The sequence below is a fragment of the Manis pentadactyla genome, chromosome 3, assembly GCF_030020395.1.
Source record: "Manis pentadactyla isolate mManPen7 chromosome 3, mManPen7.hap1, whole genome shotgun sequence".
NCBI classification, from domain to species: domain Eukaryota; kingdom Metazoa; phylum Chordata; class Mammalia; order Pholidota; family Manidae; genus Manis; species Manis pentadactyla.
Genome location: NC_080021.1, coordinates 7,658,271 through 7,683,860, shown reverse-complemented (window position 1 = coordinate 7,683,860; position 25,590 = coordinate 7,658,271). Strand labels below are relative to the sequence as shown.

Below are 25,590 nucleotides of genomic sequence, written 5' to 3'. Positions count from 1 at the left end.
TCCAGGCGCATATGGAGGCTTGCCTACCCAGGACAGCGTTTCTGGTTGTTTCTCCTCAGCTTCCTGAGTAATCATCTGGGATGGACGGTAAATGAAGCCTGCCTTTCTTCCCAAGAGCAGTCCTCACTTCTTCCCGTATCTGGAATACGTGCTTCACATAGAGATGGGTTTGGGGCTACTGGTCTGCTTTTCCTTTGGTTGGTGGTGGGAACATTGTCTGGGCAGATGTGTTCCCTTTCGCGTGAATCACTGTGCTGTGACGGTCTGGGGTTCCCAAGTTAAATCGGGTCTGCTGATCTTAATGCCGGTCCTGGCTCTCTTATTGGAAGTGAAAGATGAGGCAGACATATTCTGTTTGTATATAGATATCTATATTTTAAAACAGCGCCCGCCGGTATTTGCAGCCATTTCTTCAGAGTAGGGTGTGTGTGTGTTTTCAACTGACGGTGGTGGTGGAGAGACTCCCTGTCTCCAAGAATTGAAGCTTGTTTGAATTGTGGAACAGAAGGCAGTTTACAGAGCTCTCCCATTTTAATTGCAGGTTTATTTTTATTTCTTTAATAAGATGGGCTTGTGAGAAAGTGATGGCCGGCATGCATTCTTAAATCAGGGTGAAAATGTTAAGTTTTATTTTCAGGCTCTTCTGAACAGTTCTACAGTTAGGTTTGTGCTTCTTGCTCTTTATGATTTACATATATCTTTTGTTGCCTGCTGGGCTGTCATGTGTGAAAGAAATTTCTTTGTACATTGTGTGAGATCAATGGCGTTAGAAATATTCTGTACTGTGGAATCAAGTGCATTTTTTCTTAATAAAGCTGAATCAAAGTTATGTTGTACTCAATTAAGGGAACAGTTTAACTGAAAGTGTAAAGAGTTATGTTAAAAGTCAGAATTATTTTTCTGTGCCATGTTGCCATAGTACTATGTTGCTAATACATAAATTATTTTGGTTTCTAGGTTTTTACTAGTGTTAAACACTTCCAGTTACTTGAAACAGATATTGGACAGTGTTGCCATTTTTTAAAATATGTTAAACCTGTTTACCTTACTTTTCCATAAAAAATTCTTATAACAAGTACATTTCTTGCATTGAACAGTTACATGAAGGAAGAAAGAGGTGTTCAGATGTTCTTACTAATGTTAATTTAGATTACTTTACACTAAAATGTTTTTCCCTTACATCTTAGGCTGATAACCAGAATGCAAATGCCTATCATTTAATATATTAATTATACTCTGTTATGTAACTCCAAATTAACAAGTGCATTTCCAAAACAGTGTCTTATATCTGAATTTCAATGGTTATTAGAAAGGTTTGATTTTGAAATGATGACCTTGTTATTGGCTGTAGAAAAGCACCTTTATTCTTACTTAGCTATATTTTTTAGTATTTGCTTCTCAAGGAAAGTACTTTTTAGGTTATTCTGAGTCTTGATTCTAGAAGCAGTATTCTGGCACTAGATTGTAGAGCAATGATGGGCCAATGGTGCCAATCTTTATTTTATTGTGGAGTGGCATGTAATAGATACATTTTATGGTAAACATCTTCAAATGCTAACTACCTTATGTTTGCACAGTATTAAAGTTTCCAAGGTTCTTTACAGCACAGGCTATCTAGTTCCATTCTCATGCTTGCACCTTGTGAGGCAGACACTGGTGTCCAACTATTTTTCAGGGAAGGGATCTGAGGACCCCAGCTCTGTCAGCTTGTAGGCAACTGAGATTTAATTTTGTCTCAGGTATTCTGTCTCTAAGGCCATCGTGACTGTTGCTTATGCCTTCTGGGAAAGATGGAACAAAACATTTTGCATATGCTAATTAAAAACCCTGTGGAAATCACTGTAATTAATATGTTTGCCTCTGATTGACTTATCTTGATTTTTTAAAAAAGTTTCTTTCTATCCTTGTCTAGTGGTCATTGAAGAAACAAACATACATGGTAGATTTATCCTATAGGATTTTAATGCTCAGCCCAAGAGGCGCTGTTGAATTAAAACCCTCCTGTGACCAATGTATTACTTCAGTAATCAACATTACAGTAATGAAATAGTTTATAAGTGAGGTGTTTTCACTTTTAAAAAATTCAGTATTTGTAAGCAGAGATCAACTTCCTAGCTGAAATACTTTTTTTCTAATAATTTTTAAGAAAGAACTTGAGCTGGAATGGCATCAGGACACGTGCTTGTACAGGTTGGCTTTTATACTTTCTCCGGGCTTGTGTGTTATTATGGGCATTAGTTACTGACTTATTTTAATTTTTGCAGGATAACTGTTTCTCCTTTTCCCCACTCTACAAATATTAAATACTTTTGTTTCTCTACTGAAAGTAATGGGTAATGTTTACTTGGTGTTAAAACTGATATTACTCCCTTCCCCCCATGCACACGAGGGCCTACAGAGTGAGTTGACATTGCAGCTTCTTGCCAAGGCGGTTAATTGGAGATGAAAGTAGCATTCCTTGTCTTGTATTATATTTGCAAGTAGGGGATGTGCTGACTCTACTAAAAAACATCTTCAGAAATGTTTTACGCATCATAATTTAATCCAGCTCTCTGGTATTTCTTTGCATGGTTTTCAATCCAAGCCAAGTAACCATTAAATAAGATTACATAACCCTGTATTTTTAATTATCTGATATAATATATGGATTGGTGGCTGGTTCACTGCCAAGTTACATTTAGTGGTTGGTTACACAAGGAAGTGGAGCAAAGGATTCAAGATTAAGGTGGTCTATTTGTGTCCAGATTGATAAAGTCCTTTTTAGGTATTTCAAAATAAATATTTTTCATATTACATCAATTTCTCTAATATTAGGCTTTTTACCGTTACTTAGGACACTTGTGAGAGGTAAAAATGTGTAAAGGGAGGATCATGACTTTTCCCCATATGCGTCCTTTTGTTCAACAAAACCCAATGGCTTAAAGTTTCACTTTTGGAGGCACTTTTTAGAAGATATTTTTGATTTGCTTGAATGTTGTTAGATCTGTAAAGTAAGAAAGAACAAGAATTAAAATTGCAGAATTCTCTTCAGGTGTGGTGTCTTCATGCTGCAGTGTGTGATTCTCTGCTTTATCCAGAGGAGAGTATGGTTATTTAGTTTTTAATTGTCTTTCTTAGGAGTATCAGTTTTTGTGTTTTTTCTTAAGAAAATGGATGTCATGACTCACATTTGTAGATAAACCTTTTCTGACTTTTCTCTAGTGTGCTGTGATGCAAAGTGACCCAGTGATGGTAAGTTACAGTGTTTTGGTGTCTGAACCTTGGTAACATCCGTGTTGAGGAGGTGTTTGCCAGGTATTTGCACTGGGTCCTGGAGGCAGAGAGGCACAGGGTGTCTCTGCTCTTGACACACTCCTGCTCTCCCCCGCACTAGTTTGAGAATGAGTTCTAAGTTTATCAGTGCTGTCTTCTTTCCTGAGGAATGTCTCATCAGCCTTTCTACCATCTTTTTGAGATATTTAGTGACTAGATGGTTTAGATCTAACTCAGCCTAGGGATGTTTTCAAGGCACTTCTTTGTGCCCGATTATGTCTGTCATCTCAGTATTGGTAACAGCCTAGAATTGTAGAGGTTACTGGCCCAATTTTTCAGTCGTAGAAACTTGAGACTCCCAACAGCTACAGTGACTTATCCCAGGGGACATATTTAAAAGTGTCTGAGGGAAGGTTCAAGCTTTGTTCTCTACATACCTTGTTCTTTGACCACACCACACCGACCGGCAGCGATGTGAGAGTCCAGCTGTGATGGTCCAGAAGGAAGGTGGACCCCGGGCCTCAGTAAGTGCAGTTGGTTCTCTCTACCCTGTGTTGGGACCAAAAGGATCCACTTTTCTATGCAGATTTCTGCTCCAAGGTGTGTCCTCTGGCCACATCCTCCCCCCACGTGGGTTAGGTGGCCCATTGTTTTGTGTCCCAGAGCAGCTGGTGCTCAGCTCCCCGCTGGTCAGATGCCATCCTGCAGTACTTGGGTCCACCTCCCTGGGGAGGTGAGGGCTTCTCGGGAGGCCGGGCCTGGTCCTCCATCCTGCCTAGTGTGGGTGCAGCGGCTCACATAATTCCTGCTACGTCGCTCTTGTAAACTCCAGTCTTCAACTCAATCTTCATTTCAGTGTGTGTTTGTTTTCATAAAGACAGAAGAATGAGGAAGTGTGTTTGCAGCCTGGCTTTGCTCTCTGCCTCTTGGGGCACCTGCATTGGGGTGGGGCTGAGCTCTCTGGCAGCGCCACGGATCAGACCCGGAAAACGTTCCCATTGAAATGCCGCGTCCAGCACCCTCCACATCCCAGCGCTTTTGAAGGGGTCCTGCTCTGCGGGACAAGGAGAGGTGTCACCAGGCCTGCTTTGGTCTGATTTTTCTGTGCTTGCCTTCTCTCCTCGGGGATGTAGTAAGCCCCTGCACTCTAGTCCAACTAGCTCTCCTCCCCCGAACCCCCAAATGGGCTTCTTACTCGGGCTACACCCAGAAGTGTGCCCGCCCCTGTCCCATGCCAGAGAGGCCTCCCTACCAGAAGGAGTCGGCTGCAATGCCAGTGCCAGCCGGCCTCCTGAAGCGGCACAGCCCCTGAGACTGCAGGTCCGGCTGCCGGCAGCTTTGCCACAAGACCGTTTTGCGTGCTGTGTCCTTCCCATGGAGTGAAGATGGAATCGTTTGTATTCTATACTGAAAAAAGTGGACGCCGAGGACTGTCCTTCAGCATTGGGATACCGATCATGCTGCAAGCTGCCAACCGAGGGCCTCTGTGCCAGGTGCTGCCCGTGCGTTCTCTCTGATGCGCACACGGTCTTCCACGCAGGCGGCTTCACCCCCTGCCTGCTTCCTTTGTTTTTTCAAATGAGGCATCTGCTCTCAAACACTTCAAGTAACTTGCCCAGTCAAGATGCGCAGCTTTAAGTAGTTAGTGAGATTTAAAATCAGGTCGGTAGCATTTTCATAGGTTACTTGAAGGGCAGAGATCCAAGGACAGAACTTGTTTTTAAGTAAGTTTCATTGTAGTAAAAGACTTTCCTTTGGTGGTGATGAATTTTTAAAAGAGGTTCCCAAAAATGTGTTTTACCAAAAAGGCAAGTTCACTTTTTCCTATGTTTTCCAGCAATACTTTTTAGTCTTCAGTAGGCATTTAAGGTAAGGATTCTTAATCACATACATTTCACTGGTTAAGGAGAAAATATGAAAACTTTCTGTATAGAAATATAATAAGTCAAATTCTTGGTAGAACTCTTGTGTTTCTTGAAGGACCCTGTTAGAGTCACAGAGCTCTTTGTATTTTAATATTCTATCACAGAAACAATTGGTTGGAAGTATAATGTGAGGGATATATAGTCATTTCATGGTATGTTTAGAAATTCTCCATCCTCTAAAAATAGGCTCTAAAAACATTCAACAACATATTCCATATTCCCGTAGACCATGGTTTGGGCTCTCTGAAGTGGGGGTATATTTGAATATATTTGTCTTGAGTCACCAACAATAGTAGTTATCACTTTCTCTCAGTTGCTTCATGTGTATTGTTTCATTTAATTCTTCTGACAGTGTTAAAAGAATAAATAGATTGACCTTATTTTACAGGTGAGAAAACAGGGCATGAAGGTCAGTTTGCCTAAGGTTAGACAGCTAATAAGTGGTAAACAAGGATTCACATCCTTATCTGCCCTCCTCCAGGACACTGTACTGTTTACCTGTGAGCACCGGGTGGAGGTGAATGCTTTCACTGTGGCTGGACTTTCATGTTTGACTTCTGTGGGAAATTCTCTTTGTGCAACTTTTAAAATTAATTGCCTGGTGATCTGTGGGCAGGCAGACTGCATGCTGTACAGTGGTGTGACAAAATGGGGCAGGGACTTCCTGACCAGTGGCAACATGGAAAGTCTGGTGGGTGGCATTTACATGGGAAATGACATTAGTTAACCAGGGAAGGAGCCATGTAATTATGGAAGGTGAGAACTTTCTAGGCTGTAAGCACCATTACTTAATTTCTAAGAGCCTCAGTTGTGCAGCTGTAAAATCAGGGACTTAATGCTTCCTTTTTAAGAGTTGTTTTTTTTTGACATGAAGTAAGTAGAATGTAACAATAAATATATGCTTGATAAACATTATCTGCTTTTTTTTTACAGAATGCACTGAGATGGATATGATATTGGCATTACTTTCCAGACATAAGGCACAAAATACTAATACATAAATCATCTAGTTTCATTTCTTAGGTTAATTCCATATAATTAGGATGATTTTAGCTTTCCATTCCTGGCAATATCAAAGGAGAAACTCATTCTTCGAGAAACTTTTTTGCAAAATTAGCGGGAGCTCTGATGATTTTACTATGCTATTTGAGATGCAACACTTGAAGCTTAAATTGACAAATGAAGCTTCCGTAAACAGTTTTAGGATGGCAACTCTTAGAACGTGTCTGGACACCCCACAGCCTCTCTCCACAGTACAGGATATCTTACTCTGAATTGGCTAGCTGTAAATTTCCATAATTTTTTACGTTTCCATCATTTTTCACGTATCAGCTTCTGTTGCTATTTTAAGGTTTAAAAGGTGATCCTGGCATTTTATTGATGTCTTCCCTCGTATGATAAAGAGCATGAGTATGTGAGAGCACCCCTTTTAATCTCTCTCTGATATAAATCTTGCACGTGAGGCCACTGTTGGTCCACGCTCCCACGAGGAATTACAACGGAGAGGGGGAGGGGCACATTTCACAGTCATTTTTCCTTCATCGGCTTCAGTATTTGTGCCGCTTGTGCTCTGCTCTTCGTCCACTAGATGGCCCTCCACATAGCGAGGTTGCCTTGCCGTCCACACCAGAAGCTACTCCTGAACTGTCTCAATGAATCCGCCCGCTTGCATTGCCTTTGATTTTCACATATTAATTGTTCATATTTCTGATATTTTGAGGCACGCTCTCTAACCACTATTTGCAGAAAACGACTTGATTTTGTCTTGTAGCCACCATTTATTGAGTGCCCGAGGAGTGCCAGGCACTGTTGCTAGGTTCTTTTTCACACATTATTTCCTTTAATCCTGGTGACCGCTTCGTGAAATCGTTGTGTTGTTCTCATTCTGCAGATAAAGAAACGGAGGTTAGAGGGATATATAACTTGTTCAAGATGATACAGCTAATACATTATAGGGCTTACTATGCTCTAAAGGAAAAATAGTCCAAAAGCTTTGAATTGAAAACTTTTCCAAGTGAAGTGTTAAGATAGTCTGATTTATGGCTGCTGACACTGTAATGTGTTTATTTCTTTGGGGGGAAACCATCGTCCTGACAGTTACTTACACCGGAGTATGGAGTTAAGGTCTTTGATCGTGGGGGGAAGCACACAGTAGTAACACGCACCTCGGCAGCCAGGGTGAAGAGTCCCCCTCCCTCCTGCCGTCTGCTGATGGGAGTAGGCTGAGGGGCTGTCAGCACCAGGTGCAAAGCCTGGGACACAGCCTCGACATTTGATTCCATGTTTAGTGACTTCAGCAGAGCTGGGTACTGGATTGAATCCATAGGACTTAAAAAATGTATACTGAGGCTTCTTTGATTTTATTCATTGATTCAACTGTTTGTTGAGTCATCTGCATTACTATGTTGAACTGTGTGTTCTGAGCCAGTTACTTCTCTGAGCCCGGTTTCCCTGAGCCACACGCGGCAGGAATGCCTGCCTTTTAGGTCATTAGGGTGGAATGACAGTGATTTTATCTTTGTATAGTTTCACTATACATTTTTAACATACAGAATATATTTGTTATTTCTAATATGAGATTATTACACATTTATCTATCCCTTCCTCAGATGTGATGTTTGATGTCTGTTCCTACATCAGCTCTTGGTTATCTACCAGAGTAGGGGGTGATCTGCTGGTTATTTCTGTAGGGCTGGCTTTCTCCTTCCACCTGTGCTTCCTCCGTCCCTTGCTTTCAGATTGGGGGTGCTCAGCAAATACAAACAGAAGCAAAATACTTAAAAAAAATTCTTCTCACCTTTTGTTTGCTTAACATGTGCATGCCACAGCTAATTAGAAAAGATACCAAAATAAGATTCAGACTATTTGGTAAAAAAGAATAGTTAAGGACACAGTTTTAAGTCAGACAAATGAGTTCACATGTCAGCTCTGCCACTTCTTTGTGTCACAGCCTTGGATACATGAACCCCTCTTAGCCTCAGTTGCTATGACTGCACAATGGTAATTTAAAAAGCCCCTTTGGTGTTGTCATGGCATTTGAATGAATTATTTTTGGAGAGTTCCTTGTCATGCCTGGCAGAGGATTTCCTTGTTGGTGCATTGATCACCATCATCATCATCGCTTTCATTTTTTATCAAGGAATTTGTAATCCTGGGGGAGACACGTGTAGAGAGATTAATTTTAAGAGTGTGTTTAGTGCTATCATAGAAGGTTGTGTAGAGGTTTTAGGGGCTCAGAGAAGGATCTCTAGCCGATCCCAGATCACGATGAGCTTTCTTGAGCACTTTTTGAAGGAGGAAGCAGCTGGGTGCCAAAAGCACTGCAGGCAGGGAGAGCCCTGGGCGTGCGTGTGTGCCGGTCATTAGTTCACCTCGTGGGTTGCCGTACGTCTTCATATTCCTACTTGTCATGGTGCATTGTAGCTGTTTGTCCTCTTCTTTATTTTATTTTATTTTTTCTTTGCAAATACGTATTTGTATTATTTGCTTTTTAAAAAATTTTTTTATTAAGGTATGATTGATATACACTCTTATGACGGTTTCACATGAAAAAACAATGTGGTTACTACCTTCACCCACATTATCAAGTCCCCACCCATACCCCAATGCAGTCACTGCCCATCAGTGCAGCAAGATGCCACAGATCCACTATGTGCCTTCTCTGTGCCACACTGTTCTCCCCATGATCCCCCACACCATGTGTACTAAACATAATTCCCCTCAATCCCCTTCTCCCTCCCTCCCTCCCCCACCCCTCCCCTTTGGTAACCACTAGTCCCTTCTTGGAGTCTCTGAGTCTGCTGCTGTTTTGTTTCTTCAGTTTTGCTTCACTGTTATACTCCACAAATGAGGGAAATCATTTGGCACTTGTCTTTCTCCGCCTGGCTTATTTCACTGAGCTTAATATCCTCCAGCTCCATCAATGTTGTTGCAAATGGTAGGATGAGTAATATTCCATTGTGTATATGTACCACATCTTTATCCATTCATCTACTGATGGACACTTAGGCTGCTTCCATTTCTTGGCTATTGTAAATAGTGCTGCGATAAACATAGGGGTGCATATGTCTTTTTGAATCTGAGAAGTTGTATACTTTGGTAAATTCCAAGGAGTGGGATTCCCAGGTCAAATGGTATTTCTATTTTTAGTTTTTGAGGGACCTTCATATTGCTTTCCACAATGCTTGAAATAGCTTACATTCCCACCAGCAGTGAAGGAGGGTTCCACTTTCTCCACATCCTCACCAGCATTTGTTGTTCTTAGTCTTTTTGCTGGCCATCCTTACTGGTGTGAGATGATATCTCATTGTGGTTTTAATTTGCATTTCCCTGATGGTTAGTGATGTAGAGCATCTTTTCATGTGTCTGTTGGCCATCTGAATTTCTTCTTTGGAGAAGTGTCTCTTCATATCCTCTGCCCAATTTTTGATCAGGTTATTTGCTTTTTGGGTGTTGAGGCGTGTGAGTTCTTTATATATTTTGTATGTTAACCCATTGTCGGTTATGTCATTTACCAATATATTCTCCCATACTGTAGGATGCCATTTTGTTCTGCTGATGGTGTCCTTTGTGGTACAGAAACTTTTTAGTTTGATGTAGTCCCATGAGTTCCTTTTTGCTTTTGTTTTCCTTGCTTAAGGAGATATGTTCATGAAGAAGTTGCTCATGCTTATATTCAGGAGATTTTTCCCTATGTTGTCTTCTAAGAGTTTTATGGTTTCATGACTTACATTCAGGTCTTTGATCCATTTCAAGTTTATTTTTGTGTATGGGGTTAAACAATAATCCAGTTTCATTCTCTTGCATGTAGCTGTCCAGTTGTGCCAGCACCAACTGTTGAAAAGGCTGTCATTTCCCCATTGTATGTCCATGGCTCCTTTATCATATATTAATTGACCATATATGGTTGGGTTTATATCAGGGCTCTCTAGTCTGTTCCATTGGTCTGTGGGTCTGTTTTTGTGCCAGTACCAAATTGTTTTGATTACAGTGCCTTTGTAGTAGAGCTTGAAGTTGGGGAGCATAATCTCTCCAGCTTTATTCTTCCTTCTCAGGATTGCTTTGGCTATTTGGGGTCTTTTGTGGTTCCATATGCATTTTAGAACTATTTGTTCCAATTCGTTAAAGAATGCTGTTGGTATTTTCATAGGAATTGCATTGAATCTGTAGATTGCTTTAGGCAGGATGGCCATTTTGACAATATTAATTCTTCCTATCCATGAGCATTGGATGTGTTTCCATTTATTGGTTTCTTCTTTAATTTCTCTCATGAGTGTCTTATAGTTTTCAGAGTATAGGTCTTTCACTTCCTTGGTTAGGTTTATTCGTAGGTATTTTATTCTTTTTGATGCAACTGTGAATGGAATTGTTTTCCTGATTTCTCTTTCTAGTTCATTGTTAGTGTATAGGAATGCCACAGATTTCTGCGTATTAATTTTGTATCCTGCAATTTGCTGAGTTCAGATATTAGATCTAGTAGTTTTGGAGTGGATTCTTTAGGGTTTTTTATGTACAATATCATGTCATCTGCAAACAGGGACAGTTTAACTTCTTCCTTGCCAGTCTGGATGCCTTTTATTTCTTTGTGTTGTCTGATTGCCATGGCTAGGACCTCCAGTACTATGTTGAATAGAAGTGGAGAGAGTGGGCATCCTTGTCTTGTTCCTGATCTTAAAGGAAAAGCTTTCAGCTTCTTGCTGCTAAGTATAATGTTGGCTGTGGGTTTGTCATATATGGCCTTTATTATGTTGAGGTACTTGCCCTCTATGCCCATTTTGTTGAGAGTTTTTATCATGAATGGATGTTAAATTTTGTCAAATGCTTTTTCAGCATCTATGGAGATGATCATGTGGTTTTTGTCCTTCTTTTTGTTGATGTCATGGATGATGTTGATGGATTTTCGAATGTTGTACCATCCTTGCATCCCTGGAATAAATCCTACTTGATCATTATAGGTGATCTTTTTGATATATTTTTGAATTCTGTTTGCTAATATTTTGTTGAGAATTTTTGCATCTATGTTCATCAGGGTTATTGGTCTGTAATTTTCTTTTTTTGTGGTGTCTTTGCCTGGTTTTGGTATTAGAGTGATGCTAGCCTCATAGAATGAGTTTGGAAGTATTCCCTCTTCTTCTACTCTTTGGAAAACTTTAAGGAGGATGGGTATTAGGTCTTTTTTAAATATTTGATAAAATTAAGCGGTGAAGCCATCTGGTCCAAGGGTTTTGTTCTTAGGTAGTTTTTTGATTACCAGTTCAATTTCATTGCCTTAATTGGTCTGTTCAGATTTTCTGCTTCTTTCTGGTTCAGCCTTGGAAGGTTTTATTTTTCTAGAAAGTTATCCATTTCTACTAGGTTATCCAGTTTGTTAGTATATAATTTTTCATAGTATTCTCTAATAGTTCTTTGTATTTCTATGGTGTCTGTAGTGATTTTTCCATTCTCATTTCTGATTCTGTTTATGTGAGTAGACTCTCTTTTTTTCTTAAAAAGTCTGTCTGAGGGTTTATCTATTTATTTTCTCAAAGAACCAGCTCCTGTTTTCATTCATTCTTTTTACTGTTTTTTTCTTGTCAATTTAATTTATTTCTGCTCTAATCTTTACTATGTCCCTCCTCCTACTGACTTTGTACCTCATTTGTTCTTCTTTTTGTGGTTTCATTAATTGTGAGTTTAGACTGTTCATATGGGATTGTTCTTCTTTCCTGAGGTAGGCCTGTATTGCAATATACTTCCCTCTTAGCACTGCCTTTGCTGCATCTCGCAGATTTTGTGGTATTGAATTACTGTTGTTATTTGTCTCCGTATATTGCTTGTTCTCTGTTTTTATTTGGTCATTGATCCATTGGTTATTTAGGAGCATGTTGTGAAGCCTCCATATGTTTGTGGGATTTATCATTTTCTTTGTTTAATTTATTTTTAGTTTCATACCTTTGTGGTCTGAGAAACTGGTTGGTACAATTTCAATCTTTTTGAATTTATCGAGACTCTTTTGTGGCCTAAAATATGATCTATTCTTGAAAATGTTCCCTGTGCACTTGAGAAGAATGTGTATTCTGCTTTTGGGTGTAGAGTTCTGTAGATGTCTGTTACATCCATCTGTTCTAATGTGTTGATCAGGGCCTCTGTTTCCTTACTTATTTTCTGTCTGGTGGATCTGTCCTTCAGAGTGAGTGGAGTGTTGAAGTCTCCTAGAATGAATGCATTGCATTTTATTTCCCCGTTTAATTCTGTTAGTATTTGTTTCACATATGTAGGTGCTCCTGTGTTAGGCGCATAGATATTTATAATGGTTATGTCTTCTTGTTGGATTGGCCCCTTTATCATTATGTAATGTCCTTTCTTGTCCCTTGTGACTTTCTTTGTTTTGAAGTCTAATTTGTCTCATACAAATACTGCAACTCCTGCTTTTTTCTCCCTATTAGTTGCATGGAATATCTTTTTCCATCTGTTTACTTTCAGTCTGTGTATGTCTTTGGGTTTGAAGTGAATCTCTTGTAGGCAGCCTATAGATGGGTCTTGTTTTTTTTATCCATTCAGTGACTCTGTGTCTTTTGATTGGTGCATTCAGACCATTTACATTTAGGGTGATTATTGATAGGTATGTACTTATTGCAATTGCAGGCTTTAGATTTGTGGTTTCCAAAGGTTCAAGGTTAACTTTCTTACTATCTAAGGGTCTAACTTAACTCACTTAATATGCTATTACAAACACAATCTAAAGGTTATTTTTTTTTCTCCTCCTTTTTCTTCCTCCTCCATTCTTTATATATTAGGTATCATATTCTGTACTCTTTGTCTATCCCTTGATTGACTTCGGGGATAGTCAATTTGATTTTGCATTTGTGTAGTAATTAGCTGTTCTACTTTCTTTAGCATGGTTTTATTACCTCTGGTGACAGCGATTATACCTTAGGAACACTTCCATCTATAGCAGCCCCTCCAAAATAGACTGTAGAGATGGTTTGTGGGAGGTAAATCCTCTCAGCTTTTTCTTATCTGAAAATTGTTTAATCCCTCCTTCAAATTTAAATGACAGTCTTGCCAGATATAGTATTCTTGGTTCCAGGCCCTTCTGCTTCATGGCATTAAATACATCATATCACTCCCTCCTGGCCTGTAAGGTTTCTGCTGAGATATCTGATGATAGCCTGATGGGCTTTCCTTTGTATGTGATCTTATTTCTTTCTCCGGCTGCTTTTAACAGTCTGATCTTATCCTTGATCTTTGCCTTTTTAATTACTATGTGTCTTGGTGTTGTCTTCCTTGGGTCCTTTGTGTTGGGAGATCTGTGCACCTCCATGGCCTGAGAGACTATCTCCTTCCCCAGATTGGGTAAGTTTTCAGCAATTACCTCCTCAAAGACACTTTCTATCCCTTTCTTTCTCTCTTCTTCTTTTGTTACCCCTATAATGTGAATATTGTTCTGTTTGGATTGGTCACACACTTCTCTCAATATTCTTACATTCTTAGAGATCCTTTTTTCTCTCTGTGCCTCAGCTTCTTTGTATTCCTCTTCTCTGGTTTCTATTTCATTTATCGTCTCCTCCACTGTATCTAATCTGCTTTTAATACCCTCCATTGTGCTCTTCAATGATTGAATCTCTGACCAAAATTCATTCCTGAGTTCTTGAATATTTTTCTGTACCTCCTTGAGCATGTTAATGATGTTTATTTTGAAATCCCTTTCAGGGAGATTCATGAGGTCGATGTCATTTACATTTTTCTCAGGAGTTGTATTCATAATTTTACTTTGAACCACGTTCCTTTCACATTTTATATTTGTATATGGCGCCCTCTAGTGCCCAGAAGCTCTACTCTCTGGAGCTGCTCAGCCCCTGAGGCAATGTTGTGGGTCACAGGGTAGTGGTACTGGTGCCTGGGGCGAGGAAAGAGCTGTTTCCTGCTTCCTGGCTGCTATGCCTGCCTCCACTGCCTGAACCAGTGGGCTGAACACACAGATAAAGCTGCTATGCTTTGCGTTTATGGTTGCTGTAGACAGTTCTTCCCTCTGGCTGGTGTAACACCAGGGTATGGTTTGCTGGTTTGCGAGCCGGGTGGGGCTGGCCGGGAGAAAGGCACAGTAAGCTGTGTATCACAGAGAGGGTCCTTGGAGCAGTGTAGCCAGCCTGGGATCTGGAGCACCTGAAGATCATGAAAGCTTCCAACCTGCTGGGCAGAGTGCACCTGGACAATTTTGTCCACCTGTCCTTTCTCCTGAGCAGTGAGCTGTGTACAATCCTTGCCCCTTTAGCAGCCCTCTTGCTGTTAGGAAGTCTCTCAGACTGCTCACCTTTCTTTTGTCCCAGAGCAGCCGGATATGGATCCCTGCTTTCCACAAGTGGCTGGAATCTCAGTCCCTCCAGGAATTTTGCCTGTCTTTGCTTTCCAACCCCCTAATCACGAGAGTACCATGAAGCACCATGAAATGTAGGTTTGTGCTCCCAGAGCATATCTCCGGAGTTAGGTATTCAGCAGTCCCAGGCCTCCACTGCATCCCCGCTCCATTTCTCTTCCTCCCACCAGTGAGCTGGGGTGGGGGAAGGGCTTGGGTCCCACTGGGCCACAGCTTTGGTACATTACCCTGTTCCCTGAGGCTTATTATTTTCTCCAGGTGTATGCAGTTTGGCACAGTTCTCTTTCCTGTTGCTCTTTCAGGATTTGTTGTATTAATTATATTTTCATATTATATGCGGTTTTAAGAGGAAGCCTCTGTCTCACCTCTCATGCTACCATCTTTAATCCTCGATCTCTGTATTCTCTGTCCTCTTCTTTTCTTCCCTATGTCCCAGTTTTACTTTACTACTTATTCCTGGCATTAAAAGTTTTATTTGCATACAGTATTAAGCTTACAGAAACTTAATGATTCTTTCCTATACGTAGGTATTGTTATGGCTCATTTGAGGGTAAGGTGCTTATGTTATCTCTCCTTTTCCTGGAATACTTAAACACCTTGGTGTGTATGCCCTAAGAATAGGGGTGGCCTTCTTTTATGACCAAGATTAGGAAGTTGATCATTGTTTCCTAATCTTCTGTCCACACGCTGATCTTGCCAGTTGTTCAATTTGTCTTTATAGGACCCAGTTTGAGGTCACCCATTGCGTTCAATTGACAAGTCTTTTTACTCTGAGATGGGAAGGGCTCCTCTGTCTTCCTTTGCCTTCATGTTACACAGTTCTGGATACTACACAGGCCAGTGTTTTGTAGAATGCCTCTCAATCTGGGTTGTCTAATGTATGTAAAAGTTAGATTCATGCTGTGTATGCTTGTGGCAGGCATACCAGAGGCACAGTGTCACTCACTTATCCCGTGATGGGTGATGTGAACTTGATCATTGGTTAAGGGGGTGCCCGTTATTGCCACTGTAAAGATACTCTTTTCCTTTTCTAATTATTTAGTTCTTTAGTGGGGAGATACTTTGAGGCCGTGAAAATACTCTGTTCCTCATTAAACTCTCCCTCACAAATTATAGCATCCGTTAATGTTTCTTACCTGGATTAATTACTGCTATGATGGTTGTGAAATGGTCATTTCCTAATTCAGTCACTCCATCTATATTTATTGATTGGCATTCTACTGAAATATTTTCATTTTTTTCTTTCCTTCTCCCTTCTTCCTTCCCTCCATCATCTCTTTGTATAAATCCAGGGATTCTGTTGGCTATAACCCTTTACTTCCACTATATAAGTTGACACTGAAATTGTCCTGGATTTGGCCATTGGGAACCCTTTATCCTGTCTCATGGGTTCTAATGACAGGATAATCCTGTTAACAGGATAATAATGTTGGGTAATCCCAAACATTTTTTGAATTATTTTTTTACTTTTCTAACAGCATTTTATTCCAGGCTCATCTTGTACCTGCTCTGCCCCAGCCTTGGAATCAGCCACTTCTTCCACAGTGCCCTGGTTTCTTTTATGGCATGTGGAATGGCATTTAAAAATGGAGATTGGGCTGCCTGTGTGCCATTGTTTCTAGACCCTTTGCCAGAGCCAGCACTGGATGTGTATCTGTAGGTGCATCACCATTGTCTTTATGTTAAACTCAGCCTAGGGCCAACACACTTTTCCTGTAAAGGGCCGAATAGCCAGTTATTGGGAGCTATGCATTCTATTCGGCTGTTTTAGCAGAAAAGCAGCCCTCAACAATATGTGAGTGAATGAGTGTGGTTGTGTTCCATGTGCTTTATTTACAGAAACAGGCAATGTCCTGGGTTTGGCTGTGGACTGTAGTCTGCCTGCCCTTCCCAGAGTAGCGACCAGGTCTTATCTGTATTTTCCAGTACCATCCACAATAGGGCACAACCACATGCGTTTGCATGAGTGAATTAAAGGTGATTGTTAGCTGTTGTTATTGCAGACTACTCATTTCTCTTACATAGGTCTTTGGGTATCAATTACTTCTGACTTGTCAATTTGTTGACATCTTAGTTTGCATGATGAGAGTCTTTTAAAAATGTAGTATGCACAATATGCCAAGCTATAAGCAGAAAAAATGAATAAAACTCCTGAGAGTGTTTTTCATGTCATGACAAAATGGATATCTTTTTCTTAACAAAGGTTCGTCTAAAGGCAGAGCTCTGGTGTGCAGGCATTATCAGCGTGTGGCCCCTGCTCTGGCCGAGCATGACTCTCATCTGTATAACATCAGCTGAAAGGCAGAACTCCAGCACCATCAATTGGGTGGAAAATCTCAATATTGTGTTCCTTTTACTGTCTAAGAATAGATTTGTTTATTCACAATTTTCTTTATGTAATTTGTTGCTCTAATATATTCAGAAAAGGACTTCATTATAGCAGTAACAAATGAATCAAGGAGTGAGCCTATTCTCAGGGAAAAGTGTGTCATTATGAAAACACCACCTGTTGGTGACATGCTGGCTGTGATCAAGGTGGTGTTGGACGCCAGAGTGCTCCCAGCTAAGAGCAGTAGCTTAAGCATAGAGTTGCAAATTCAATCAATTTAAAGTGTCTCTGAGGACTCTAAAATGAATCAGACTTTTAGTTATTGCTTACATTTTTATTTTAATTCCGAAAATTCAACCACCAATTGGAAGCCTACTGGTGAGCATTTTTCTTTTTGTCAGCAGGCAGTCTGATTATTTATCAGAAGCAACATGAAGTTTTGCTCAATCCTTTCTCTAGAATCCAAAAAAATGGTTTTAGGTTCTGTGTCACAGAACAGTACATGGTTCTGTGCAAAGTCCTGTCCTGATGGGAAAGGGAAGTGGAGCAGGTCTCTTCCCCAACTTGGCTTTCATCTTCCAGGTCCTGAGTCCCTTATAAGATTTTTATTTAGTTAATGAGTTTTACTGTTTTTTATTATTCCTTTAAGTATGAAAAGTACTGTCATAATGACGTTATACCTTAGTATCTGTCTGTCTCTCACTCAGAGATACACATGGAGCAAGGAATTTCTTCTCCTTTTGACCCGCTGGCTGTCATTTAGTGCACCACCAATTCAGAGCAAATCAGGAGCCACAATTCCCTGCCCTATATGTATATGGTCTTCAATGACTTGAAAGAACAAAGTGGCAGAAAAATAAAAGTCATGTAACCTAGTTGCTTATACTCTGATTGTATTCTGATTTCCTTTTTTTCCTTGTCAGGGTTTTGTTCCTTAAATAGGTAAATAGGTATGTTACTTTTGATAGTAATAAGCTCTATGAGTTTCTGTTTCTTTATCTATGAAATGATCATGACAGAATCTAGAGTGCCTGGCATATTGTAGAGACTCAAAAAGTCAGTTACTTATTCCTCCCAAGTTCTTCAGGTCGATGCAACACACCTTCCTGGGGCCGGGCACAGAAAGCTAGGCACAGAGGCAGTACTTGTTACCTACTTCTTGAAGCATTTATTAGAAGACTGTGTGTGAATTCTTGGCTCTCCCTTCTTCGTTGGAGCACCATACTATTTCCAATAAAGAATTTGTAGCAGAAAGTAGTTTTTGAGGCTTGGAGAGTCAGCATTATGGCACAGGAGTAGCCATATCTACTTCACAGACTTCAGACTTATGGACTCTTTCAGGAAGTCACTCTCCAGACTTCTGGGGAAAAAGCTTTAGGAGATGACTGGTAGAGTGCATTTCCCACAGTCTTTTCCACTATACTGAAGGCCATGCAATTCTTACTTGTAAGGATCACATGCTTAGGCTGGGCTAAGTGCTGGGACACAGAGCTGGGTAATACTTAATTCCTGCTTAAAGAATTTCAGCTCAGTGGGGAAGCAGCCAAATTAAAAGGCATTTATATTGCCAGGTAGTAAACAGCGTAATGAAGACACGGCATGCAGGGTATGATGGCAAGCATAGGAGCAGCGCGTTACCCTCACTGGGGAGGTGGTATGTGTGCCTCCTCCTGTAACAGTAGAGACGTTCTGGATGCAGAGTGTGACGTAATGTGATGTGAGCCAGTGAACTTCTTGGAGTCGCTTTCCTTAGCCTTATACCGCAGACTGCAGGATGTCCTGCCTGGCATGTATGAGTTCTGTCCTTCACCCTTTCCTTATGTGCTTGCAGCGCCTAGTATAGTGCCCATCTTTGCATTTATCACATGCTTGATTATGATGTTTTGTTGGGAGTTATTTCTCCCGTGAGAATCCAAGTTCCTTACAGGCAGGAAATATGACTTATTTGCACAGCACAGTGCGTGGGAGATAGTAAACTCAATACATGCTTATAGAATGCCTAGTTATTTGGTTTCAGTTTCTTCTTCTATGCATTAGGGCAGTGAATCCATCATCTCAGGGATGCTTTGGTGAAGGAAGATTGAATAAGAGTGTTTCAATTTTATTTGCATTTCCAGCTTCTGATTTTGAGAGATCTGCCATTTCTCAGGCAAGTTTGCCAGGCATGTGCTTCCTGGCAGGGTGGGCATGAGCCTCAGGTATGAGCCTACTGTTGGACCCAGGCACATGCCTTCCCCTCTTTAGAGCCCTGGTTTGTTTAAACATGCATAATACTACTTCCTGCCAGCCTTGTGAGGCTTCTCTGACACACATCAAGACTGTTTCAAGGTTGTAGGCTCCTGAGACCTGGGGCTTTCAGTCCCTGCTAGTCTCCACTGACCAGAATAGTGCCTGACACATAGTGGGCACTCAGTGTTTGTTGAATAAATACTATGGGAGAAATCACCTTCTATCAGTCTGGAGTATAAGGTAAAAAGCAGAAACATATTGAGAAATGAGGTGAGAGAGATAGGCAGGGACTAGAAGGTACAGGGCCTGCAAACAACTAAGGGGTGTGATGCGTTTTAAGGTTTGGAGCGTTGAACGCAGCACAGGAGAATAACATGGTCATCTATGTGTTAGAAAGATCATTTGGGATGTTGAACAATGCAGGTTGAGAAGTTTTTTGAATTGTGCGAGTTCAGAGTTACATGTGGTATTTCTTGACATCTGCTTTCACTAAAAATTTATTGTCTTACGTTGGAAGCCATGAATGAGGATGAGATCCTCCAGGGAGAGTGTGCAGATCAGTAGAGATAAAGGCAAAGGAAGGATTCCTTGCAGCTTTACAAACACCGAAGGCTTGGGCAAAGGACAAGGGACCTTCCACCATTTCCGTTTTTACTTCATAAGGCTGTGTGATTTCTATCAGTGTAAAGTACACTTAGCCTTGTTAAGAGCTGTATGTGTGTGTGATACATTTCTTTTCAAGTAGGAATCTTATATAATTTGTCATAGCCAGTGATGCTTAGGCAAAGCAGGGTCTCTGTAAGCTTCTTGAGCCTTAAGCTGATAAGAATTTCAAGAAGAGCCCCTTGGTACAAAGAGCTCAGGAAATATGATGGGACAGTGCGTTTATCACAGGCTTATCTCTCCACAAAGCTTGCTGACTACCGATAGCTTTCTTCATCATGGCCACAGTCTTCCAAACTGGCTTTGAGTTGGTTCACACTTTCCCAGTAGAGTTTTAAGTTTAGATGGTAATGCTTTGTGGCTTTCTGTTCACACCAGAAAATATGTGTGGAAATTCCTTTTTTCTTGGTGATTGTTTTTGGTTAGTGCTGTTCCATCAGCAGGTAGTGGTAGGTCCAGGTTCCGTCCTGAATGAATCCTGCTGCCTGACGAAGTCCCATTCCATGCCTAAGAGGCTCTGGGGCTGGAAGCAGAGTGCAGACACCATGTTCTAGGCAGGCGTACATGGTTTATTGTCAATGCGCTTGGGCCTCAGGGCTTTGACACATGAACTGCAGAAGATTGTGCTTCCCCGGTCCTTTCACTTGGGGCTTAGTGTAGGAGCAGAAGGGGTCTGCTTCATGCTGCCTTTCTCTTAGTTTGGGCCATAGTTCTTGTTTGGTCTCTTGAGTGGGTGACAGGAGCTTCATCCAAAATGGGTTGAGCTGTTGGGATTTATTACAGCAGCCATGTCATGAGAATGGGCCAAAAAAGGAGAAGGAAGCCCAGTAGGGTCTTCTATTTCAGAGGATAGTTTCTTAGCCTCTTGCCTAGTCCTGTGGAAGCCACCATTTTCTGGGACTCTGTCCCATTTTGGTTTCTTGGTGAGGCCATTAGCACCTCAGTTCTTTATTACTGGTGATGATGTTACAGTGTTTGGAGAAGGTAGCAGGGATCCATGGTGTTCCCCAGAGATTTGGGTATGTTACTGATGTGTTTTCACTTCCTTTGCCTGCAGACCAACTCTTATATTGACATCAGTGAGCTCAGTGACATGGAACAAACTAGGACTTGACTGAGCAGTTTGTTTCAATTTTGATTTACTCATTTGTTTCAATTAATGTTTGTGGTAGGCTGAGCAGTAGTCCCCAAATATGTCTATATTGTAAATCCCAGAACTTGTGAATGTTACCTTCTATGACAAAAATGACTTTGCAGATAAGAGTTTAAGGATCTCAAAGTGGAGAGATAATCCTGGATCATCAGGGTGTGCCACAATCATGTGGTCCTTATACAAGGGACGTGGAGGAGGAGTCAGTCAGGCAGAAGGCAGTGTGACAATGGAAGCAGAGATTGGAGTGATGAGGCTACAAGCCATGGAATGCTGGGTGATTCTAGAAGATGGGAAGGACCAGGACAAGGACTCACTTGGAACCTCTAGAAGAAATGCTGCCATATGCACCCATTAAGGAAGCCTCAACACATTTTTAAAGATTGAAATCATGCAAAGGATGTTCTCTGGCCACCATGAAATGGGATTAGGAAAAAACAAATTTGGGAATTCACAAATATGTGGAAATTAACAGAGTCCTAAATAACCAACCAGCCAAGTAAGTAATCACAAGGAAGATAAAAAAATATTTTGAGATGAATGAAATGAAGGCACAACATACTAAAATTTATAGGATGCGGTTAAAGCAGTTCTTACAAGCAAATTTATAGCTGTATTAGAAATGATGATATATCTCAAATCAGTTAACTAGCCTCCCATCTTAAGACACTGCATAAAGAAAAGGAAATTAAATCTAAATCAAGCAGAATGAAGGAAGTAATACAGATTAGAATAGAAATTAATGACAGAGAATGAAAAAACAGTAGAGGAAATCAGTAAGCTAAAAGTTTCTTCTTTGAATTGATCAAGAAATTGACAAAACTTTACATTGATTAAGAGAAGAAAGACTCAAATGACTAAAGTCGGGGATGAAAAATAAGACATTACTACTGACTTTACAGAAACACAAAGGATTATAAGGAAATACTATGAACAACTATATGCTTCCAAGTTAGATGCCTTATAGGAAATGCACAAGCTTCTAGGAGGACACAAACTACCAAAACTGATTCAAGAAGAGATAGAAAACCTGAATAAAGTGGTCAAGATATTGAATTGGTAAACAAAAATCTCACAAAAGAAAGCCAGATTCAGATAGCTTCACTGGTGAATCCTACCAAACATTTAAAAAACATTAAATCCTAATTATTGACAAAGATGCAAAAAATAGAAGAGGAAGAAATGCTTCCCAAGTCATTCTGTGAGACCAATGTTCTGATTCCAAAATCAAAGACATCACAAAAAAACTATAGGCCAGTATCTCTTAGGAATATAGACACAGGTGTCTTCAAATACTAGCAAGTCAAATCCAGTAACATATAAAATGTGATCCGTAAAATTTATCCTAGGAATGCAAGGTTGGTTTAGCATCTGAAAATCAATCAATACACTGTATCAATAGAATACAGGAGAAACCCACATAATCATGTCAATAGAAACAGAAAAAAAATATGAAAAATTCTAACATCCTTTCATAATAAAAATACTCAACAAACAAGGAATAGAAGGGAATTCCCAAAACCTGATAAAGGGCTATCTGTGAAAACCCACAGGTAATATCATACTTAATTGTGAATGACTTTTCTCCTAAAATTAGGAGCAAGCAAAGATGTTTGCTCTCACCCCTTCTATTCAGCATTGTCTGGAGTTTCTGGCCAGGGAAGTTGGGCAAGAAAATAAAAGTGATCCAGACTGGAAAGGAACAAGTACAATTACCTCTATTCATAGATGACATGATCTTATATGTAGAAAATCAAGGAATCCACTAAAACTCTATTAAAACTAATGTATGAGTTCAGGACATTCCTCTCTCCCTCCTCTTTTGTATTTAAATTTGAAGTGGAATATTTCCTCTGATAACAGTATATAATTTGCTGGTCTGTAAGTTTCATGTCTGTTTTGTAGACCACTACACTACATAACCAGCAACTGCACACATGCTTAGTACATAGAAAACACTGTTTACAAACTTGATAAATGAATTCTTACTGTGGGAAAAAATAGAAAAAAAAGTAAAAAATAATTGTACTCTCCATAAGCAGCCAATTGGAGATAGTCATTAATATTTTAGATTGTTTCCTTCACTACACAGAATTTTATATTTTGGGTTTTAGTTTAATATTCTTCCATAATCATTTTCTTAGGTCAACACAATGTTAGGAATACTGTTTTTCCTGGCTCTGTAATATTCCATGTTTTACATGCATTATAGCTGATTCTTCAGTAATGATTATTTCTGTTTTTTGAAATTATTAATCATTTTGATTTGTGTTCCATAAAAAAAGGGGTAATAGAGGGTCAGCAAAGGGTGGGTTTGAGATGTTTGGGTGGGTTAAGTGGGCATTTTGACAACATGGCTTCTCCTTTGGCATGTTTAATTGTGATGTTTAACGGACATCCTTGCAGTTTAAGATGACACTTTTAAAATGAAATTCTCTCCTAATGATGACTTGAGCCCTGCCACTTGATGGGAGAATCAGCAGAACCTGTAGGATCTCATTTGGAATTGACATTCTCTATTGTAATTTTGTTCCTGTTTATTTTTAAATTTTCTTTTTGTTTCACTGGAAAGGAAAGATGATGCTCAGTTTTAAACATTAAAAGTGTACAAGTTGCTTTGTTATACAGTAAAACTAAATGTGTACACAAAGAAAAAAAATGGCATTTTGGCTCTTCTCTGGGTCGCTGTAGTAGCCTGATGTTGTTTCCTCATCACTGGTAATGTCTGTTCTCTTTCAAGATTTGCATTTTAAAAGGGAGCAGTGCAAAATGCAAGTATTTTTAAACATGCGAACCCAATCAAGTCATTCCTTTGTTTTAATTGTTGACTGATATGTCATATCCTCAGGATGAAACCTTAATTTCTCAGGCTGGTGTTCACTGCCCGGCTGACCTGTCCAGTGTCATTTCTGTCACTCCCCTCTTTGAGGCTGGATTTCTGGTTTTAATCATGAAGCCACACGCTCTTTTGTGTAAGGTCTTCTCTGTGCTGTTTTATTCTGCTTTTTATTTTTTATTAGCACAGATGCCTTCTCCATCTTATGTGCTGAGCTCATGCCTATTCTTGGGGATTCAGCTGAGGAATTACCCCTGGAAAAACTGTTTGCTGCCCACAGTCTGGCTAGGATCCCCTCTTCTGTCCTTCGTATCTCAGAGCACTCTGCATACTGTTGTCAAAGCCTGTACGGCTGGACTGTAATCACCTTCCTAGGCATGTCTCTCTATGTGGACCAGCTCCTTGAAGGCAGGGACTGTGTATCCACTCTGGCTGGGACACAGTAGGTATTCAGAAAGTGTTTTCAGTGAATGCTGCAGTGAACCTCTTTGCATATGCCCCATTGGCCATATAGATAAATTCTTTAGGATAGTTTTCCAGAAGTTGAATAACTAGGTCAGAGTTCATCAACATTTTAAAGGTTTTTGACCCACATCATCAAATTGACACATTAAATGGACTACTGATTAAACCTTTTGCTAGTAATGTATGTGAGTATACTTAAGTGAGGCCTTCTAAAGGTCTCATAGGTATAGTCTATGAGGATAATCTGTGTTGTCTCTGCTTAGGCCGTGGCTGTTGAGGGAGCTACTAAGTAGAAAGCACTTGCTTGGCAGGTTCTCAGCCTGCCAGCTTTTATGAGGACTTGTAGTGGGAACGTGATATACTGCATTAGAGAACTGGGTACCTGGTTTTCCATTTCCCATCCTGCTGCATGGTTGCCTTTCAAATACAATTTGTTCTTTGATATTGTAGATGGGCTGAGCTTTTTTTGACACTCAGCATAAGGATCAAGACAGTAATAGGCCCACTGCTATAGTAAATGCTGTTTCATAACTTGGAGAAGCTCTGGAGAAGCACTTCTGTCTGGTTTCCTTTTGGGTTTGCAGAGTTAAAGAAAAAAGGTGTTGTGATGTCATTGGCATCACATTAAAATGAAAGCTCAGAGCTGCAGTTCAGGCCGATAAACTTACAGTGGTTATGCTTGTACTGCAAGGATGTACATTGTGTTTGGATTTGCATCTGATAAAACCTGAAATGGAAATACTGAACATCTCACAGTGTTGCCCTGGGAAATGGGAAATGCCTAGATTTGTAAGGCTTAATACTCTGAAGAGGGAAGAGGGGACTGAGTTCTGCGTTACCAGACCAGTTTGTGAAGGAAGGTTTGTGTTCTTGGATGGGGTGATTATGGTTCCAAGCCCAGTTGTCCTGACACCTCTGTAGTTCCAGTGTCTGTGTGCCATCTCTTCCCATCTATTTCTTTTTCTCCGTGTGTGTGTGTGTGTGTGTGTGTGTGTGTGTAGTGGTGTTAGAGTGGTGTTAGAGCCTGAGGTTCTGGTTGTATTGCTGAAAACTGGCCTGATAGAGTGGATGTCAGATGGGCTGTGGGCCAGCATTAGCCATGAGGACTGGCAAGCTGACTCACCTCGGCAGCACCCCCTCATCTGTGAGGGGGCAGCACTGCCCGCGGTGGGTGGCATGGGTGAAGGTTGGGCCATAAATGAAATATCTGTGAAGAGTCGGATGGGTGCCTGGCATGTGGCAGGTGCAGCCTGCTACAGCATGAACACCACGCATGCAGTGCCTGGTCTGCTCATTGCTGTATCCTGGCATCTTAGCAGTGAAGGACTGACACATAGTGGGTACGCAGCCCAAGAGACTGAACGAGTGAGAGCTGAAAGTGCCGTG

General features: G+C 40.5%; 1 protein-coding gene across 3 annotated transcripts in view; it reads left to right on the top strand.

The window, feature by feature from the left end:
• The window catches only part of KHDRBS3 (KH RNA binding domain containing, signal transduction associated 3), a 186,213-nt gene that overhangs the window by 1,394 nt on the left and 159,229 nt on the right, over positions 1-25,590 (top strand). The window contains exon 1 of one of the 3 annotated variants that reach the window (XM_036890537.2): positions 66-87. The exons of the other annotated variants lie outside the window; for them this stretch is intronic. Within the exon in view, the coding sequence (XP_036746432.1) occupies positions 81-87 (7 nt within the window). The 5' untranslated portion in view covers positions 66-80. Of the gene's footprint in view, positions 1-65; positions 88-25,590 lie in introns of those variants that run through there. 3 annotated transcript variants of the gene reach the window in all.